This window comes from Bison bison, unplaced genomic scaffold (assembly GCF_000754665.1).
Source record: "Bison bison bison isolate TAMUID 2011002044 unplaced genomic scaffold, Bison_UMD1.0 scf7180017864472, whole genome shotgun sequence".
Taxonomy (NCBI): Eukaryota; Metazoa; Chordata; class Mammalia; order Artiodactyla; family Bovidae; genus Bison; species Bison bison.
Genome location: NW_011495033.1, coordinates 12,993,384 through 13,014,684, shown reverse-complemented (window position 1 = coordinate 13,014,684; position 21,301 = coordinate 12,993,384). Strand labels below are relative to the sequence as shown.

Genomic DNA, 21,301 nt, shown 5'->3' with positions numbered 1-21,301 from the left:
AGTCGCAAGCAGTTGTTGAATTAGTGAGACTTCGAGAGAAATTAAACAGTGGTGTGTAAGATGGGATATGGGAAAAGAAAAAAATGAAGGAAATTTATTCGTTTTCCCTAAAAGATGTGATGGTTGTAATCATTGTTGAGATGTCATTTTATGTCAGGTGCACATCTCTTTTCATGCACACACACAATTTTTTGTAAACTTCCCTTTCTAGTTTCATTATAATCGATGAGTAGGTAAGACATATCAAGGCTTTCATTTTTTCTCTCTGAAAATTAAAACAAACCTTTATTGTCAAAAGAATAATTGTACAAGGTAGGAGTGCATTCAGTTGCAAATGACAAAAAAGTCCTAACTAGCTTATGTAGGAATTGATTTTTCTTAATAGTCTGGAGGAAGATATGTTCAATGATATCATCAAAACTTAGGTTCCCTGGAGTTTTCTGCTCTTTTATCTCTAGCCTTTGGCTTTTATCTTCATGGTTCCAGTAAATGTTGCATCTCCAGACTTCACTCATGGTGGATTCCAGGTAGGAAGAGGAAGGGAAGGAGGAGATGAGAAGGGGTGACCATTGGATCAGAAATTAGATTCTTTTCTGGAACTCTTAGCTGACATATCATTGGCTATCTTGAGATAAATACTCTGTATATGGGAACATTGCCACTCTGAGCAAAATAAACCTTGGTTAGTAAGAGGAAATGGAGAATAGATAGTAGGTAGTCAGTTTGAAGAATTCAAGCTGATTACCAAGAATTAAAAAGAGAACCTGTAATCCTGAGCCCCAACTACTAGATGTGCTCCTCAGAGGCAATCCCTTTAAATTCTTCTAAATTAACTTTAATTTACCCGTTTGAAAACTTACAAGCAAATGCTAATTATTGAGCTTTCTGTTATTTCAGTTATTCAAGATTTAATCTTCTATTAATAATTTAGCTATCTTACCGTCCCCTCCACCCCAGCCATCTCCCAACTCCCATCCCTACCACGAGGACATTGGCATGCTGAGATACTCTGTTCTCCTGTCCTTTCTTTTTTTTCCCTTATCTTACCAATATAGTTATGAGATTTGGTTAAAAAAAAAAAAAAAGTACCTATTGTTTCTATTATTATAATTTTATACATATTTAGTGAGTCATACAGCATGTAGGATTACATTCCATTTCCTCTATATAATTTTGTTTTTCCCAGTGTTAATGTGATTACCTCTTTTTTCCCTTAATTACCTATGTCAAGGGTTGGTAAACTACCTCCTCACAGGGAAGATATAGCCTGCCCCCTGTTTTTGTAAATTTCATTGTAACACAGCCTTGTTCCTTCATTTTTGGATTACTTTATGCCTGCTTTCACACTCCAGCAGAGTTGAATAGTTGTGATAAGAGACTGATGATCCCACAATGCCTAAAATATTTCTCTGGCTTTTTACAGATAGTTTGCTGATCCCCAACCTGTATACTTACTGGTAATTCGCCCCTAGGCCATCTACAGGAAGTATAAGTCTCCCCTTTACCTTTAAGGAGTTTGTGTAATCTTTTAATTTCTTCTCACTCTCTCTCAGTATCCCTATTTGAACCCTTCATTGTTCGGTTCTGTTTTGGACTTGTTGTTTTATTAGGCCTGTTTCATAGTAGTCATCTTGGGAATTTGCTTTGCCTTTTTGTCTGTGTTGGGTCACTTATTTCCTGGATTTCATGTTTTGTTTTTTTGTCTTACTGTTTTGGTAATGCCCATCTACCTGTAGTTTCCTGAGAAGAGAATACATAAGAAGTAATATTTTTGAGATCCTGGATGTCTGAATTATCTCTTTTTCTACTCTTAAGACTTCTGGGCACTAAAGTGCTGATTGGAAGTTCTGTATGTGTAAATAGCTATGAAGCAAGCTGCAGGCTTTAGTAAGGTGATTGGACTGGGACTTGGCCATTTTTATTTAGAACTGTGCTGTTATAGTAGCCACCAGTCAATTGTAGCTATTTAAATTTCAGTAAATTGAAAAAATAAAAATTCAGTTCCTCAGTTGTCTAAACCACATTTCGAATACTCTTACGAGTGCTGGTTATTGTATTGCATAAGTTCTTTTGGATGATATTGCTTACACCAGAGCCTTTACACTTAAAATAATGCCTTAGCATCACTAAAGAAATCAGTTAAGGGTGTTTTTATTTTTGTTTTTTTTGGAGGGGTTGGGCAGTAACTGAAAGACTACTTTAAACTTCACTCGTAAAGCTTTGTCTTCTTTCATACACCTGTGGCTTTTACACAGTCCCTTCAACTCCATCTTATTTAAATAGAAGCACCACAAGATTTAAGGTGGCTTATTAAGTAGCCGTTTTGTATAGCTTTGGGATATCCTTTGGTTGGGTTCCTCAATACCTTTGAAAACTTAACTTCTACGGAAGCTATTATGTTTTCTCAGGACTCAATTCTTTTCTTCTTGTCTTCTAAGATGGCACTGTCTAATAGAAATACAATATGAGTCACATATGTATTTTAAAATCTTGCAGTAGGCACATTAAAGAAAGTTTTTTAAAAAGTGAAATTGATTTTCATATATTTAACCCAATATATCTAAAATATTTCAGTATGTAATTGCATATGCAAATGATATTAATGAGGTAGTTTACTTTTTTAAAACTAGGTCTTTGAAATCTAATATGCATTTCGTTCTTTAGAGTACATCTCAATGGGATCTGTCCACATTTACAAGTGCTTGATAGTCATGTGTATATTGGTTTGCATCAGTGGTGATGAACCCTCTTGGAATTGTATGCTAAATTGGGATTGTACTTGAGACTCAAAAATAGGGGAACTTCCAACTTCTGTCAAGATGTCCTTTATTTGCTAAGTTGGGCCTGGTTACTGTCTTATTTTTCCTCCTCTTAGCTTAGTCTATCATTAATGTCCATCATCAAGATTATTCTGAAGTCCTCAGTGATGATATAATAGTACTTAAGACCTAATGAAATCTCTCTGTGATGTTTGAGTCATTAGGATTTGCATGGTCAGTTTTCCCCATTCTCATGCTTTCTAGAAACATTTTTGAGAAAAATTCAGGGCTAGGAAAGACTTTTTTCTCTCTTTTTTCCTTCCCATTAAGCTTTTCTTACTGTCATTTCTTACTGTGATTCTTAGAGATTCATACAAATCTGTCCTTTTGAACTGTTGGTTTTAGATTTGAATGATAATAGAGAAATTTTGTTTTTCTGAAGGGAATGAGAAACCTTTGCATAAGCATAACTGACCAGGCCGTGTTTGAAATTAGGGCTTAATAGGTGTTAAATCAGTTTTCAAAACAGACCTGTTAGTCCAGTTTTACAGTTGTTAAATCTGAAGAATAGGGAGGTTAAGGAACTTCTTGGAATTCATTCATCTTGCAGGTATTGGAGCTGGATTATAGGGCATGAAAAACTATGAGACAGAGTGTGCCCTGTAGATCGCTGTATCTCCTGTACCTACGTGTTATTATTTTATTTATTTTTTATTATTTAAAAAAATCTTTTAGCTGTGTCACACAACATTGTGGGATCTTAGTTCCCTGACCAGAGATTGAACCCACATCACATGATCTGCATTAGCCCACCAGGGAGGTCTTAACCTACATCTTTTTAAAGTTATAGAAAATAGTAAAACAGAAGACTTAAAAATATTAGGGAGATGCTATATTCGCTGAGCACTTGAAGTTGTAAACCAAAATAATGTCATTGCTTTCTGAATATTCTTTACTATATAATGTAAGTAATGTGTTCACTAAGTGAGCTGAAGTATATAAAATTTACAGATAAAGGTGTTATATTTTGGGTTTTAATATACATCTATTGTTCATTGAGATAAAGGATATTTGATATTGAAATTGTACCTATAAATTTAAGGAATTTAAAGAATCACTTTGAGGGCTACAGAAGTATAGATTAATGCAGTGGTCTGGTCCAAACTTGTCTGGATATGGAATCACCTTGAGAGAATAAAAACATAATCTGTGTATTAACCTGAGAATGTGGTGTAGGGTTTGGAATTTATAAAAGATCTCTGTGTGATTCTAATGAAAGATAGGTTTGAAAACTATTTAATCAATGAAATAAAAATCTTGAATTAGGATGACTAGGATTCTTTTTTTGTGTGTGTGGTATAATATAAACAACACAAGTTACCATTTTAGCCATTTTTTAAGTGTATGGTACAGTAACATTAATTACATTCATACTGTTGCGCAGCCATCACACTATCTACAGAAATTTTTCATCATTCCAGGCTGAAAATTTGCCCATTGATTAATGACTCCCTATTTCTCCCCCTCACAGCCCCAGGTAACTACCATTCTACTTTTTGTCTCTATGAATTTGACTGTTCTAGATACCTTACATAAGTGAAATCAAAAGGTATTTGTCCTTTAGTGTCTGGCTTATTTCACTTAGCACCATGTTCTCAAGGTTCTTATCCAAGTTGTAGCATGCACTTTCATTTCTCTTTAGAAAAATATTTACATATTTCTTTATTTGACTGTTCTGGGTCTTAGTTGCAGCATTCGGGATCTTTAGTTGCAGCATGCGGCTTGTTGGATCTAGTTCCCAAACCAGGGATTGAACCTAGGCCCTGAATTGGGAGTGTGGAGTCAGCCACTGGACCATCAGGGAAGTCCCCATTTCTTTTTAAGACTGAGTAATTTTCCATTGTATTTTTATACCACATCTTGTTTATCTACTCATCTGTCAGTTGACATTTGGGTTGTTTCTACTTTTTGTCTATTGTGAATAATGCTGCTATAAATATTAGTATACAAATATCTATTCAAGTCCTTGCTTTCAGTTCTTTTGGAAACATACAAGAAGTAGATTTGCTAGGGCATACAGTAATTCTATTTTAATTTATTTTTTGAGGAATCGCTAAAGTCTTTTCCACTGTGGCTGCCCCATTTTATATTCCAGCGAGCAGTGTAGGAGGATTGCAGTTTCTACACATCTTCACCAACACTTCATTTTTTAAAAAATAGCAGCCATCCTTATGGATGTGAAGTAGTTATCTCATTGTCATTTTAATTTGCATTTTCTAAATGACTAGTGATGTTGAGCATCTTTTCACCTGTTGGGTAGCTGTGTATCTTCTTAAATGTCTGTTAAAATCCTTTGCCCATTTTTAATTGATTGTTAGGATGACTAGAACTTTAACTCAACACTCCCTTTAAATAGGTTTATGATTTTAAGACAAGTCAGTTAACTTCTTTGTGTCTTGAATTCCCTACCAGCAAAATGGGATATCATCTTTCTGTACCTGCCTAACAGAAGTGCTAAGAATACAGCACTTCCTAAAGCAGTATACTTACCTGTTACAGTATTAGAACAGCTGACTTTAATCTATAAGCATATTTTCAATTTATGTCTTAGAAATAAATAATCTTTTGTTTAATTTCAGTACTTAACATTTTTCTACAACAGATTATCTGTCCAGGTTTCATCTGTAAAATTATGCCTTATTCTTAACTTTTTGCTTTGGTTGTTATAGTAAAAGCTCCTGGAGAGCAGTTTTATTCTCCATAATACTTTATGGTACTTAACAGTGCCTTGGATTCTTATTGTAGTTGCACATACTTGTTTTAACTCCACTTTTCTAAGTGCTGAGTACTAAAAAAGAAGTGGTGTTGTAAAATGATCTCTCTCCTCAAAAGACAAGCCATTGCGAATTTAGTATGGTGGTATTACCTAACATTCACTTTGGCCTATAATACTTTCTGACTAGATTACCTTTAATATAGGTATACCTTGGAGATAATTGCTTCCCTGGTAGCTCAGCTGATAAAGAACCTGCCTGCAAAGCAGGAGACCCTGGTTCCATTCCTGGATTGGGAAGATGAAGATCTCTGGAGAAGGAATAGGCTACCCACTCCACTATTGCTAGGCTTCCCTGGTGGCTCAGATGGCAAAGAATCCTGGGTTGATCCTTGGATTGGGAAGATCCCCTGGAGGAGGGCATGGCAACCCATGCCAGTATTCTTGCCTGGAGAATCCCCATGGACAGAGGAGCCTCGTAGGGGTCCATGGGGTCGCCAAGAGTCGGACACGACTAAGCTCAGCACAGCACATAAACCTTAGAGTCATTTTGTCAGTATCTGCAAAATAACTGCTCAATTTTTATTGTGATTGTGTTGAATCTTATTATTCTATAGCACCACAGTAAAGCACACATCATAATAAATTGGGTCACAGGGAATTATTTGGTTTCCAGTGCGTATAAAAGTTACGTTTACACTAACTGTAGTCTATTAAGTATACAGTAGCAATATTTGTAGAAAACAGTGTACGTAACTTACCTTATTACTAAAAAATGCTAACTATTCTCTGTACCTTCAGCAAGTCATAATCTTTTTGCAATAGTAACATCAAAGATCACTTACCACAGATCACCATACCAAGTATAATAATTATGAAAAAGTTTGAAATGTGAAAATTACCAAAATGTGACACACAGACATGAAGTGAATATACGCTGTTGAGAAAATGGTGCCAGCAGACTTGCTCAGTGCCAGGTTGTCACACACCTTCGATTTGTAAAGCCCTCAGTTGTCTGTAAAGCACAGGAAAGCAAGGTGTACTTGTGTAAGAATTTGAGAAAATTTATCCCATATTTAGATTTTTTAGTTGTTTTCCTCCTATACATGCACAAACTTGGTTTATTTTAAACCATTTTCTATTACAACTAGATCAGTGTGTATAGGAAACATAGCAGTATATGGTGTGATGTTTTTCCTAAAATAGGCAACTGGAATTGAGAGCTTGCTGTTTAGTAGGGTAGTACAGAGAGTAGGAATGGAGAGTTTATTTTCTTTTAATATTTTATGTATGAAATGAAACAGTTGAAAGCTGTAGTTTTAACTATAGTTCACTGATTAAATATGAGGATATAAAATACAGGTCTCCAAGCCTCTTTGTCTTTTAAAGATAAAGACTATGAACTTCCCTGGTGGTCCACTGGTTAAGAATCTACCTTGCAATGCAGAGGACACAGGTTTGAACTCTGGTCTGAAAGATTCCACATGCCACGGAGCAACTGAGCCTGTGCCCCACAACTACTGAGCCCCATGTGCTACAACTAAGGATCCCAAATGATGTCAACGAAGATCCTGCGTGCTGCAACCAAGACCCCAGGCAGCCAAATGAACATTAAAAATAAGGAACAATGGACTGTTCTAGGTTGTTGCTTAAACTTGCAGACGTTCTTAAAAGTGTTTGCAATTTAGCTTTTGGAATCTGCTGTTGAATTATTGATTAAGCACACAGCATTCGTGATGATTTCTATAGCATACTTACCTTAAACTTAATCAAATTGCAGTTTACCTATGTGTAGATTATTATTACTTGAGTCACTTCCTTAGTAAATGTTTCCCTTGACATAGAGAATTTTTAGTTATTCCCCTTTAAATTCTTAGTTTTTTGTCGGCAAAATTTATCTTTTAATGTTTTCTGAAAAAACTGTATAGAGTTATAGTGTTAAAAACTATATATATATTCATTCTAACTAGTTTAATATGAAATTTTCTTAATTTTTTTTTAACCACGTCTTTTATCCACTCTTTGGAGACAGATGCTTTGAAAGTTGATTTCTGCTTGTTTTATGTCAGTACATATAATTGGGGTCCCAGATGGCTCAGTGGTAAAGAATCCACCTGCCATTCAGGAGAGGCAGGTTTGATCCCTGGGTTGGAAAGATCCCTTGGTGAAGGAAATGCAACCCAAACCAGTATTCTTGCCTGGGAAATCCCACAGACAGAGGAACCTGGAGGGCTACAGTCCACAGCATTGCAAAAGAGTCAGACATGACTTAGTACTTAAACAACAAGCAATGTATAATGGGCATAACCTTCTCTGAGCACTATTGGCTTGCTAAGATAAAAATACCTAGAAAAAATATTTAGAAATGATGTTATGTATATATACTTTCTGTACCCCTTAACAGTTATAGAATAATTTTGTCAGAAAAGAGGTCACTAGAAAGAAAAGTGTAAATATGGCTTTGTAAGCATTCCCACATCTAGTAATGGGATTGGTTGCGTATATTTGTTTACTTTAGATACATTCTTTGAGGAAAATGTATGGCGGCTTGTGAGTAATTTTTAAAAAAATCCTAATGTTCCCTGGAGAAGGACATGGCTACCCACCCCAGTATTCTTGCCTGGAGAATCCCATGGACAGGAATCTGGTGGGCTACAATCCCTGGGGTCACAAAGGATTCAGTTCAATTCAGTTCAGTCGCTCAGTCATGTCCGACTCTTTGCGACCTCATGAATTGCAGCATGCCGTGCCTCCCTGTCCATCACCAACTCCCGGAGTTCACCCAGACTCATGTCCATTAAGTCAGTGATGCCATCCAGCCATCTCATCCTCTGTCGTCCGCCTCTCCTCCTGCCCCCAATCCCTCCCAGCATCAGAGTCTTTTCCAGTGAGTCAACTCTTTGCATGAGGTGGCCAAAGTACTGGAGTTTCAACTTTAGCATCATTCCTTCCAAAGAAATCCCAGGGCTGATCTCCTTCAGAACGGACTGGTTGGATCTCCTTGCAGTCCAAGGGACTATCAAGAGTCTTCTTCAACACCACAGTTCAAAAGCATCAGTTCTTCGGCGCTCAGCTTTCTTCACAGTCCAACTCTCACATCCATACATGACCACTGGAAAAACCATAGCCTTGACTAGACAGACCTTTGTTGGTTAAGTAATATCTCTGCTTTTGAATATGCTATCTAAGTTGGTCATAACTTTACTTCCAAGGAGTAAGCGTCTTTTAATTTCATGGCTGCAGTCACCATCTGTAGTGATTTTGGAGCCCAGAAAGATAAAGTCTGACACTGTTTCCACTATTTCCCCATCTATTTCCCATGAAGTGATGGGACCAGATGCCATGATCTTCATTTTCTGAATGTTGAGCTTTAAGCCAACTTTCTCACTCTCCACTTTCACTTTCATCAAGAGGCTTTTTAGTTCCTCTTCACTTTCTGCTGTAAGGGTGGTGTCATCTGCATATCTTATTAGGTTATTGATATTTCTCCCGGCAATCTTGATTCCAGCTTGTGCTTCTTCCAGCCCAGCATTTCTCATGATATACTCTGCATGTAAGTAAAATAAGCAGGGTGACAATATACAGCCTTGATGTACTCCTTTTCCTATTTGGAACCAGTCTGTTGTTCCATGTCCAGTTCTAACTGTTGCTTCCTGACCTGCATGTAGGTTTCTCAAGAGGCAGGTCAGGTGCTCTGATATTCCCATCTCTTTCAGAATTTTTTATAGTTTATTGTGATCCATACAGTCAAAGGCTTTGGCATAGTCAATAAAGCAGAAATAGATGTTTTTCTGGAACTCTCTAGTTGGCAATTTGATCTCTGGTTCCTCTGCCTTTTCTAAAACCAGCTTGAACATCTGGAAGTTCACGGTTCACGTTTTGCTGAAGCCTGGCTTGGAGAACTCTGAGCATTACTTGACTAGCGTGTGAGATGAGTGCAGTTGTGCGGTAGTTTGAGGATTGGACATGACTAAAGCAAATGAGCATGCACACATGCACAAGCGCACACCCCAGCTGTACAAGAATGGGCGTAATTCTTACTGAAACGCTTTTTGCTTTCACAGCATCCATTCTTCTCAATGTCTTCTTCTGACACTCAGGCTGTTCTTTCTTGGTCCCGATTGTGAGTGTCTTCTATTATACTAAAGCTGCAGTTTTTAGAGCTCCCTAGGGCCAGTTCCCTCTGTTTCTCAACATTCCCTCTCTAGGTGATCACATTCATTCACAAAGATGTAAATACCATCCACCCCCTGATAATCCCCAGATTTATACTATAAACCCAAACCTCCACCACATCATAAAAGTTACTTTGTCCAAAAACTGATTTCTTGATCTTTACCCCAAACTTGCTCCTTCTCTAGACATCTGTATGCTGTACCCTGAGGCTCATGTCATCAGATACTGCTTTAATTCTAGGGACCTCCTGGTTCCTGTATAAAATCCATCACCAAATTCCCAAACACATTGTAGATGTGCCCACTTCTGTCCATTTCTACTGTCACTACCGTAGTCCAAGTCACCACTGTCTCACCTGGGCTATTATTGCTCTAGGTCCTGGTGGCTCAGTGGTCAAGAATCTGTTTGCCAATGCAGGAGACGCAAGAGAGACAGTTTCAACCCCTGGGTTGGGAAGATCCCTTAGAGGAGGAAATGGCAACCCACTCCATTATTCTTGCCAGGAAAATTCTGTGGACAGAAGAGCCTCAAGGGTTACAGTACATGGCGTTGCAAGGTGTCGGACTTAACGATTGAGCGTGTACACATGCACACATATCCTGTGGATTCTCTTCTCTAATAGCTGGTGAGATGTCCCAAGTAAAAACAAAAAAAATCAGATACTATCATTCCTCTGATTAAAAATCCTTCAATAATTTCCCCTTGCACTTTAGAACAAAATTCAAACTGCCTCGTTCTGTATATTCTGACCTGCTTGTTCCTCTTCCATCTTAATCCCAGTTTTTTGCTCCTGTCTATACTCCAGTTGATACTGATCTTCAGTTCTTCCAGTAAGCCAAAATCCTTCCTGCCCCAGGGCTTTTGGACCTGCTGGTTGCTCTATCTGGAATGTTTTCCTCTACTTCTTGCCCTGTAAACTGATTCATCTTTCAAATTTCAGCACAAAGATCACTCTTCCTAAACCTCCTTCCATCCAAATTAAATTAGTTCCCTCTAGTGAGTTCTCTCTTAACATCCTTTTCTTTTGTATCATTCATTACAGTCTTTTAAGTAAATAAATATGTATATGTACGAACGCATGTATAGGTTATGTGTGTTTATGTGTGTGCACATAAAATGCCTGCCTCTTCCATTAGGTTGTGAAATTCATGAAGACAGGGACTCTTTCTATCTTGGTCACCTCTGCGTAGCCTACACTTTGCATGGTGTCTAACACATAATGTGTGCTTTATTAAATATTTGCTGAACTAATTAATTAGTGAAAGTCTGCTTTTCCACCAATACTCTGTTTCTGAAAGCAACCCTTCTAAGAGTTCTTTTATCTTTCCAGATATGAAAACATATGATTAAAGAGAAAAGAGTTCCAACATGATCGCATTTTAGTATGTTTTCCTAGTACAAATTTTTACATTTGAATTAAATCTAATAAAAATAGCTTTAGAAAGATAATTAAAGAGAAGTAAGGGCTGCTGTCTATGGGGTCGCACAGAGTTGGACACGACTGAAGCGACTTGGCAGCAGCAGCAGCAGGGCCTAGATAATAATTAAAAGATAGAAAAAAAAGTTGAGATTTGACAATAACAAAGTACGTATTACATAGAAAGAAGCCATTACCATGTAGAACTTCAACACAGTGAATTTTGCTGAGCATTTATTATACACCAGGTCATGTGGCTCATGTCCGTAATGATTTGCCAGCACCTTTTTATCACTTTGTTCTATTTCTAATTTATTTTTTAATTGAAGGATAATTGTTTTACAGATATCAGTAAGTTTTAAAAGGAAGGTGGTAAAGATTTCTTTAGTAAAACTGTTAAAAAGTGGTTAATTGTGTTACAAAGAAATACTTTATTTAGGAGTAGGAAAAATATTTTTGTTATTTCACAAAGGTGTTGAATTTTTAACAAGTTGATTTTAGTAGTCCCGCTTTCAGAAGAAGAAATGCACATTTTGCTCAGTCCTTATTTATAGCAATGGTAGTTAATTAAAAAATCCAAAATTATTTTTTAGCAAGCCAGTAGTTTCGCATTTATTCAAGTTAGCCTTGTCTCCATAGGCACAGAGGACCTGAATTGTCATTCTAATGTATTTTTTTAATTGAAGTATATTCGAATTGTGTTTCAATTCATTGCATTAAAAAAATCTGTTTAAAAAAAAAATCCCAGTGTTTCAGCTGGTATTAAGAGTAGTGTTTGGTATTAACAAGAGGGTCTGAGATTTTACACACTTTTTTTTTTTAATTATGCTGGGTCTTTTTTGTGGCACAAGGGCTTCTCTTGTTGTAGCACAGGGACTCTCAAGTTGCGGTGCGCAGGGTTAGTTGCCCTGTGGCATGTGGGATTTATTTCCCCGACCAGGGATTGAACCCTCATTCCCTGTATTGGAAAACAGATTCTTAACCACTGGACTATCAGGGAAGTTCCTGAGATTCACGCTCTTGATTTGGTATTTTCTTGAGCTGTGTTATAACATAGTCCACACTATTGCTTTGTTGGGAAACTTATTTTCCAGCCCTGCAGTAAGTTCACTTAGGCATGTTTTCTGCATTCCAGATTATTTCAGGCAACGGTTCTGTGAAGTATTCATGTATTATATTAACATAGGTTCCCATTTTCCTGACTGTTTTTCAGTGTTTGTATTCTTTGCTACCAATTCTCTGATCTCAAAAATGAATGCCACATGTTTAGGTTTTTATTATGGTAGTGCCTCACCTTTGGTGCCAGTTTTATATCAGGTATGGCTGTGTAATTAACCACCCCAAAACACAGGGATTTAAAACAGTTACGTATTCTCACTAGTGTACCTGCAGGTCAGCTAGGAGTTAGTCAATCTAGTCACTGTAAACTGTAGTATGAGTAGAGGTGTATTTTGTATGATTCTCATCCCTCTTTCGACCAGTGAACCAGTCAGGGCATATTCTTGTGATGACAGAAGCACCAGAGGACAAGCTAAATTATATGTGAAATATATAAGTATTCTTCAACCTTCTGCTTGGCCAAAGCAAGTCACAAAGCGAGCCTGATTCAAGGGTTGGAGAAGTATATTTCACCTCTAATAGGAAGAACTACAAAGTCTGGATAAAGGGAGGAATGAACAAAACATTACAGAGCTACAGTAATCAAAACAGTATGGTACTGGCATAAAGACAAACATGTAAACCAATGGGAGAGAATAGAAAGTTCAGAGATAAATTCTTGTGTATATGTTCAAATGACCTTTGACAAGTGTGCCAGGACCACTCAGTGGGGAAAGGACATTCTCTTCAAAAAACAGTGTTGGGAAAACAAGTATTCACATGTAAAAGAATGAACTTGGACCCTTATCTTATACTATATACAAAAAATAACTTAAAATTAATTAAAAACCTAAATGTAAGACCTAAAACTATAAAGCTCCTAGAAAAAAAATATTGGAAAAGCTTCATGTCACTGGATTTGGCAGTGATTTTATGGTTATGGCACAAAAACATAGGCCACAAAAGCAAAAATAGACAAATGGGACTGTATCCAACATAAATTTTTTTTTGCATTATGGATTGGAGAGAATATTTGCAATCATGTATCTGCTAAGGTGTTAATAGCCAGCATTATAAAGATTGGAAGGACTGATGCTGAACCTGAAACTCCAATACTTTGGCCACCTCATGCAAAGAGTTGACTCATTGGAAAAGACCCTGATGCTGGGAGGGATGGCAGAGGATGAGATGGCTGGATGGCATCACTGACTCGATGGACATGAGTTTGGGTGAACTTCGGGAGTTGGTGATGAACAGGGAGGCCTGGCGTGCTGCGATTCATGGGGTCGCAAAGAATCGGACACGACTGAGCAACTGAACTGAACTACAACTCTACAAAATATCAAATAACCCAATTAAAAAATGGGAAAAATACTTCAATAGATATTTCTTCAAAGACTATATATAAATGGTCAATAAGCATAAGACAAGATGTTCAGGACTTCCTGGTGATCCAGAGGCCGCCTGCCAATGCAGAGGGCACGGTTCTATCCCTGCTCTGAGAGGAATCCATGCTGTGAGGCAGCTGAGCCCGTGAGTTGCAACTACTGAAGTCTGCACGCTTAGAGTCTGTGCTCCGTAACAAGAGAAGCCACCGCAATAAAAAGCATGCACCACAACTAGAGAGTAGCCTTCTTTTGTGAAACTAGAAAAAACCCATGTGCAGCAACAAAGACCCAGCACAGCCAAAAATATAATAAATAAATCTTAAAAAAAAAGTTACTCAGTATCACTAATCGCAGAAATACAAATAAAAACGTGAAAGTCATTCAGTTGTGTCCGACTCTTTGTGACCCCATGGACTGTAGTCCATAGAATTCTCCAGGCCAGAATATTGGATTGGGTAGCCTTTCTCTTCTCCAGGGTATCTTCCCAACCTAGGGATCGAACCCAGGTCTCCCACATTGCAGGTGGATTCTTTACAAGCTGAGCCACAAGAAAAGCCCAAAAACATATTAGGTGGCTACTATTGAAATAAAGAATAGCAGATGTTACTAAGGATAGAGAAATTGGAACCCTTATGCATGATTAGTGAGATTGTAAAATAGTATAGTCACTGTGGAAAATGTTACGGGATTGCTCCAAAAATTGAAAACAAAATACCATATGATCCATCAGACCTTCTTCGGAGTGTGTATCCAGAATAATTGAAAGCAGGATTTTGAAGACATTTTGCACATCCATGTTCATAGCAGCAGCATTCTTAATAGCCAAGGGGTAGAACCAACGCGAATATCCATTGATGGATGATGGCTAAGCAAAATGTGTTATAAACATACAGTGAATTATTGTTCATCCTTTAAAAGGGAAGAAGTCCTGTCATGTGCTACACTATGGATGAACCTTGTGGACATTATGCTAAGTGAAAGAAGCCAGTCACAAAAAGGCAAATATTGTATGATTCTCCTTATGTGAGGTATCTAAACAAAGGGGTAATTCTTGGTGGATTAAGTGATCTTGGTCTAGAGAGTTTAGTGCAAGGGTCAGATTGTGGAAGATCTAAAGTGCTGTGCTAAGGTTTTAGGGGTTTTTTGACTTAGTCCTGAAGGCATTGGAAAACTATTGATTTTGAGCCTCCCCGTTGCATGATTAGAATTAATTTTTAGATCGCTGGCAGTGTTGTAAAGAAAGGTAAATTAGAGATTTTAACAACTACTCAGACCTTAAAAAGACAACAAAAAAATTATCTAAGAACTGGAATCAGTAGGAATTAGTGATGGATTAGTTGAAGGTAGGAAGTTTGGAGAAATTGAAAAATTGGAGATGATATCTTGCTTGCACAACTCTGCAGATTTGATAAGAAAAGGAGAATGGTTAGGGGAAAAAAAAGATCAAATATGGATTTTATTCTACAGTATTTAGTACTATGTGTCAAGGACCTGTTCTATCAATACAGGGATTCAACATTATATGAAGGAAACATATTCCTTCTCCAGCAGAGCTTACATTCTTGGTGACTATAAGAAATAAACTGTGTAATAAGTTAGATTTTGATTATTTCTTAAGCCAAAACAAATCCCAGAAGAACAATTTAAAGGAGGGTGATCAGTGAAGACCTCACTTAAAAGGTGTTTAAAAATCTGAGAAAGGTTGGTGAAGGTGAGTATAGCTATCTAGAGTGTTCCAGATGGAATAACAGTAGGTACAAAGGCCTGATGTGTTTAAGAAACAGCAGAGGGGTCAATTGAGGGAAAAGGGGGAAGTATTAGAGAACGATAAGTAAGAAATGAAATTGGAGAAATAAGAGTTATGGGGGGGATAGGCTGATAAAAGGTATCATAGGACGTAATAACTTTTATGGCGTTACCCAAGTGTGATTCTTTTTCCCTTAGGAATTATATATATATAATGTATGTATATAAGTTTATTTTCATGATTTAGGTCTTGTTAAGACAGTCTTTTAGTATCCTGTGCATAATTTTTGTTGTATCACTTAGCATAGCTGTAATTAAATGATTGAGATTAACATAGTGTCATGTGGTTTGCTACAAAACACTTTTTTAATAAAAGGAGTAACACTTGTCTTCACTTGGTTGTTTAATATAGAGTGCGTTTATGTCTGAATATAAGCAAATGTCTATAGTCTTTGTAATTACCCAACCATAGTTATTCCAAAGGACTTAGGTTTTTTAATCAGAAGAAATGAGCTTAATTTATTTTTAAATAATATAAATAATTTTATTTCCTGTAGTTATCACTTAAATCTCAATACAGCTAAAGCAAAAAAATAATTGGGTAAATGCATTGTGATATCTTGGATTTGATTCTGGAACAGAAAAAGGATATTAGTGGAAAACTCTGGTGAACAAATAAAAAACTGGAGTTTGTTGTAGTAATGTGCCAGTGTTAATTGCTTGTTTGACCAATGAAGCATGGCTATGTAAGACGTTAAGGAAAACTGAGTGAAGGGTATATGGGGACTTCCTATGTTTGTAACTTTTCTGTAAATTCAAAATTATCCTGAAAATAATTTAACAACAAAAGCTACTGGGATGGGGAAAATACAGTAATTACTTTTACTGTAACTTAATTTATTATACCCTTGTCTAGTCCAGAAAAAATTCAAGGGGTTTATAGATGTATACAATAGATTTCAAGCTCATTAATGGTTATAGCTTAAAGAATTGGTTCTTTAAGATGATCCTTAGGATAAGTGTTTGGAGAAGGAATAAGGTGAGTAAATTCTTCTTGGTGTATAATCTCATTCTCTTCTGGGCCACTCGACTTTTCTAAATTTTACCTTATGGATATATCTACTTTCCTCTTGGGAACTTTCATTTTCCAATCTGTATACCCAGTCATATCTAAATTTCCTAAGATGGTCTATTTTGCTTGTAACTTTGATTCTAGAATACCTTCAATTATAACACTCATCATTGCTTTAAAATATTCATTGGGGAGGGGGAGGGCAGCACATTAGCTGCTTGATTAATTGCATTCAGCCCAGTTTCAGAAATAATATGAGAAAATATGTTTGCATTTATTTTTTAATAAGGGAGAAATAAAAATTAGATCATTTTTAATTCTGTTGTATGCATAGATTTTTTTCATCAACATAACCTTTTTTTCCTTAAAAAAAAATTGAAACTATACTAAACTGTACTATTACGTTTCCCATCAAACGCACTCCCCCTCCTTTATTTATTTTAGTGGCTATGTTATCATTATGTGTGGGTGTACCTAACTTGTTTAACTGGTTCCTTTCTTTGCAGCTTTTCCTATTATAAACAGTGCTGTGAAGAACATTTCTTATAGCTAAATCTTTGCTTATATCTGTGATTTCTTTTTTTCCCTTTAGGTGATAAGGTAGAATTTTTGGGTTAAAGAGAATGTGCATTTTTGTGGTGTAACTTCTTAAAAAAGAAAAGCAAACTGACTTTGTTTTTGGCTATAAATCATTATTAAAATACTATTTTTTCTTCTTTATTAGTGAACACTTGTCCTGCTCTTTCACCTTTTTCTTGCATGGAGACAGCAATGTTTGTACCAGTGTGGAAATTAATCAACATCAACCTGTATACCTTCTTAGTGAAGAACATATCACCCTTGCTCAACAGTCTAATAGCCCATTTCAAGGTAGATTATTTTATGGGTATAGTTCCTTGATTTTTTTATTGTTGTTTCAAGAAAAAAATCTTATTGGTAGAGATTAATGAGATTTCCCCCAGTCTTTAGCCTAATGGTGATTCTGATGCAGTTTACTTCTTTCCTGTTAGAGTATTACGTCAATTAAATAAATTTTTAATGCAAATATTATTTTTAAAAGTTCTTGTACATGAATGTTAGCATATTTTAAAGTGTTCTTTTAAATAGGCTATAGATGGTATACATGTTATATATATTCAAGGTTATCTTTTGTATCAGTTCACATAAGCCATGTTTAATGTAGGTACATAGGACTTTTGATATAATTCATACCATGAAAGTGGTTGAACTCTAGAGGAAATAATTTTGTAAGATTGATGATTAAAAAGTATTTGTTTGCAAGGACTGTGAGTTCTTACAAGTGTGTTCTTTGTAAGACAGTGTGTTTTTGTTTTAGTTCTAAGCTTCCTATTTGCTCTTTTAAAATTTATATGGCAGTATATAATAAGGACTTATATGTTGTTTTTCCTTAAATTGCTTTTTCTTAGTGGAAAGTCAAGAGAAATGGAAGGATATACGAATATTCACAGTTTATGTTGAAACTATCCATCTGAGATTTTTGGGTAGACAGAATCTTAAGTTTTATAATAAACTCGGGGTTATACTTTATCTTCACTTAATGAAGTACAGTAAATTCATTTTCTCTGGAATTGATCATTATGGGTTTCCTTTTCTTTGTTTGAATTGCGTAATTATTTGCCATACTATTCAGTGTCATCTTATTTGGTATAATTGTCTTCAGTTACTTACTTAATGTCTGTTTTGGGTTTCTAGTTATCTTAAGCCCATTTGGACTAAATGGCACTCTCACAGGACAGGCATTCAAGATGTCCGATTCAGCTACAAAAAAATTGATTGGTGAATGGAAACAGTTCTATCCTATCTCATCTTGTTTGAAGGAGATGTCTGAAGAAAAACAGGAAGATATGGATTGGGAAGATGATTCTTTAGCTGCAGTAGAAGTTCTTGTTGGTACGGATTCTGAGTATTAATCCTAAGTGGGAAATGTGTGACTATATGTATTAGTTAGCTTTTGCTGAATGATATAACTCTTTAATATCTTAGTGGCTTTTAATATCAAACATTTGGTTTGGCTTTCTTGTATCTTTTCATTCTGCAACCTAGGTTCAAGGAATATCCAGTATCTGGGACATAATATTCTTAAAAGAACAGAGGAATAATAGGAACTGAGCCTAACTATATTAAGTATATTTAATCTTCTGCTAGGATATGACATATGTGGCATGTGCTTACATTCCATTAGGTAAAAACTAGTATATGGCCAAGTCAGTCATTGGGGAAGGGAACTATAACCCACGTAGAGGGAAGCATGCTAAAGGTGAGAAGAAAATAATTGTGAATGAAGAATATTTGGAGGTGAGAAAGTTGACAGCCTGTGTGATGCAGTATCTTAATGTTTGGTAAAACTGTCGCCTCTGATGACTTGAAAGGCAGAAAATGTATACCTAAAGACCTTGTGGCTGATTAGCTCTGTCCAGGTCAGCTCTGCTTAGGTACGCTGTATTACATGCATCTTCCTCCTCAGGGACCTAAGTTAACAAGGTAAACTATATTTGAGACATGCTAATATGAAGGCAGAGGACATAAAGTAGGAGAGGCTGCAGTGATCCTGCAAGTGTATCTGAAGTTCTTGTTGGGTCGCGGCATTTGTCACCTGCATGTAGATTCCAGAGCAAGGTGCACATCCAACCTAACAATGAGTGCAGATGTATACTCCACCTTAGAGAGATGTGGGAAGTGTGGGGAATATATGGTTGAGCAGATAATTGGGATTAAAGTTTGCAGCATTGTATTTAATGAATTCATATGGTAATGTTATATGAAGATTACCTTCTTTGTTTTTTTAATCGAAGGAGTATCAGTATTCAGTTTCAGTAAATACATTATCAGAGTAGTTGTGTCAGAAACAGGAACAAAACACAATAACATATATTAGACTTTTCAGATAGAGATATATAAAGAAGAAAATAAAAAGGTCCATAATTCTAGTGCCAGTTACCTTTGTTAAAGTTTTAAAATAAATTTGATCAAATTTGCAAATACAGTTTTTTTAAGTAATGCACATTCATGGTTAGAAAATCCAAAAGTGAAACAAGAAAGCTGCTTTCTTCTAAGTCTCTCTCACGAAGGGTAACCACTACCACCAGCTTCTTGTGGTTTCTTTTCAGAAAAACATTTTACCAGAAAGAGTGTATATTTATAAAAATACACTAAATGTATTTTATATTTAATGTATTTTTATTTTAACAAATGTGATCATTTTGTATCTGCTTTTCCATTATTGCACTTTTGAGTGAAACAAATCCCATTACAAACCCAAAGGTAATTGATTTTCCTCTTTTCCCCCCCTTTTAGCTGGTGTCCGAATGATCTACCCAGCATGCTTTGTTCTAGTCCCTCAGTCAGACATTCCTACTCCTAGCTCTGTGGGATCCTCTCACTGTTCAGCTTCTTGCTTGGGTGTCCACCAAGTGCCTGCTTCCACAAGAGATCCTGCTATGTCTTCGGTTACTCTTACACCACCTACATCTCCTGAGGAAGTCCAAACAGGTGTTGTACTAATCTGTTTTATTAGCTCTAGTGGTAAATCTGTTCTCTTGAATATAATAAACACTTAAAAATAATTATTTTGAAATAATTGCACACTTACTGAAGTGTTTGCCAAGTACCTTACAAAAAGCTCTACTCATTCACATTCCCAAATTGTTAATATTTGCTCCATCACCCTCTCTCTATGCATATATTCCTTAACATGGGTCGTTTTCTGAACCATTTGAGAACAAGCTGCAGACATAATGCCTCATTACGCCTAAGCACTAAGTCTGTTTCCCAAAATTAAGGACTCTCTTCTATATGACTACCATTTAATCTTCCAAGTCAGGAAATTAACATTAATATAATACTACCATCATTGCCCATCTCCTGTTCAAATTTTTTTGCTTTTTGTATTTTAAGTGAAGTGACCTGCTTTTTTTCCTCAAAATGTAAGTAGGCTTACCAGATGGCTGGAGCAAGTTGTATGAGAAATCAAAGAAACAGAAAACAAAGTAATACTCTTTTTAACCTGCCTTTATTCTCCTACAATCAATTTTTTTTTGTTTTCAGTTGATCCTCAGTCTGCCCAGAAGTGGATCAAATTTTCTTCAGTATCTGATGGCTTCAGCTCAGATAGTACTAGCCATCATGGTGGGAAGATACCCAGAAAATTAGCAAATCATGTGGTGGATAGAGTTTGGCAAGAATGTAATATGAACAGAGCACAGAACAAGTATGTATTTTCATCTTCAAGTTTAAAAATTGCATGTTGGTAGTTACTTGCAGATAAGAGATTTGAAAGTATAAGTGGTATAAGTATAAAATCATTCTTATGATTTTAATTCAAAAAAATTGATTTTAAAAAATTCAATTTTAATGCTTAATTCAATTTTACAAAAATGTTTATGAATTCTAAAGATTATATAATTTCAAATTTTAGGAGGAAGTATTCGGCTTCATCAGGTGGTCTGTGTGAAGAAGAGACAGCTGATAAAGTAGCATCCTGGGATTTTGTTGAAGCCACACAAAGAACAAATTGCAGCTGTTTGAGGTAAGTACTTTTTTTCCCCCAGTTGAATGATGTAAGTACATATATGTGTGTGATAGTTTCTTACGCCATTGCATACTTATGCCCCACTTTGTTTGAGGTAAAAATATATAAACACAGTGTCAGGATTTTTCCCAAAAGAAAAAAATTTGAGGAAAATAAAAATTCAGTAATATGGAGCTAATTATAGAAGTACATAAAAATGTATGTCATAGATTCTTACACAGTTACCAGAGTTGGACTGTGAAAGCTTGAATTCACAGCCTAAAAGAATTTTATACTGAATTATGGAATATATAGTATCTATAAGGTAAGAGGAACACAAGTCT

The 21,301-nt window shown here is 36.1% G+C and overlaps 1 protein-coding gene across 1 annotated transcript in view; it reads left to right on the top strand.

Moving 5' to 3' along the window:
- The window catches only part of MED13 (mediator complex subunit 13), a gene marked incomplete at its 5' end in the record, with an annotated part of 95,304 nt that overhangs the window by 8,911 nt on the left and 65,092 nt on the right, over positions 1 to 21,301 (top strand). Inside the window, 5 exons of the mRNA XM_010861716.1 lie at positions 17,154 to 17,299; positions 18,143 to 18,340; positions 19,745 to 19,939; positions 20,495 to 20,657; positions 20,865 to 20,975. Coding sequence (XP_010860018.1) covers positions 17,154 to 17,299; positions 18,143 to 18,340; positions 19,745 to 19,939; positions 20,495 to 20,657; positions 20,865 to 20,975 — 813 coding nt within the window. The remainder of the gene's footprint in view (positions 1 to 17,153; positions 17,300 to 18,142; positions 18,341 to 19,744; positions 19,940 to 20,494; positions 20,658 to 20,864; positions 20,976 to 21,301) is intronic.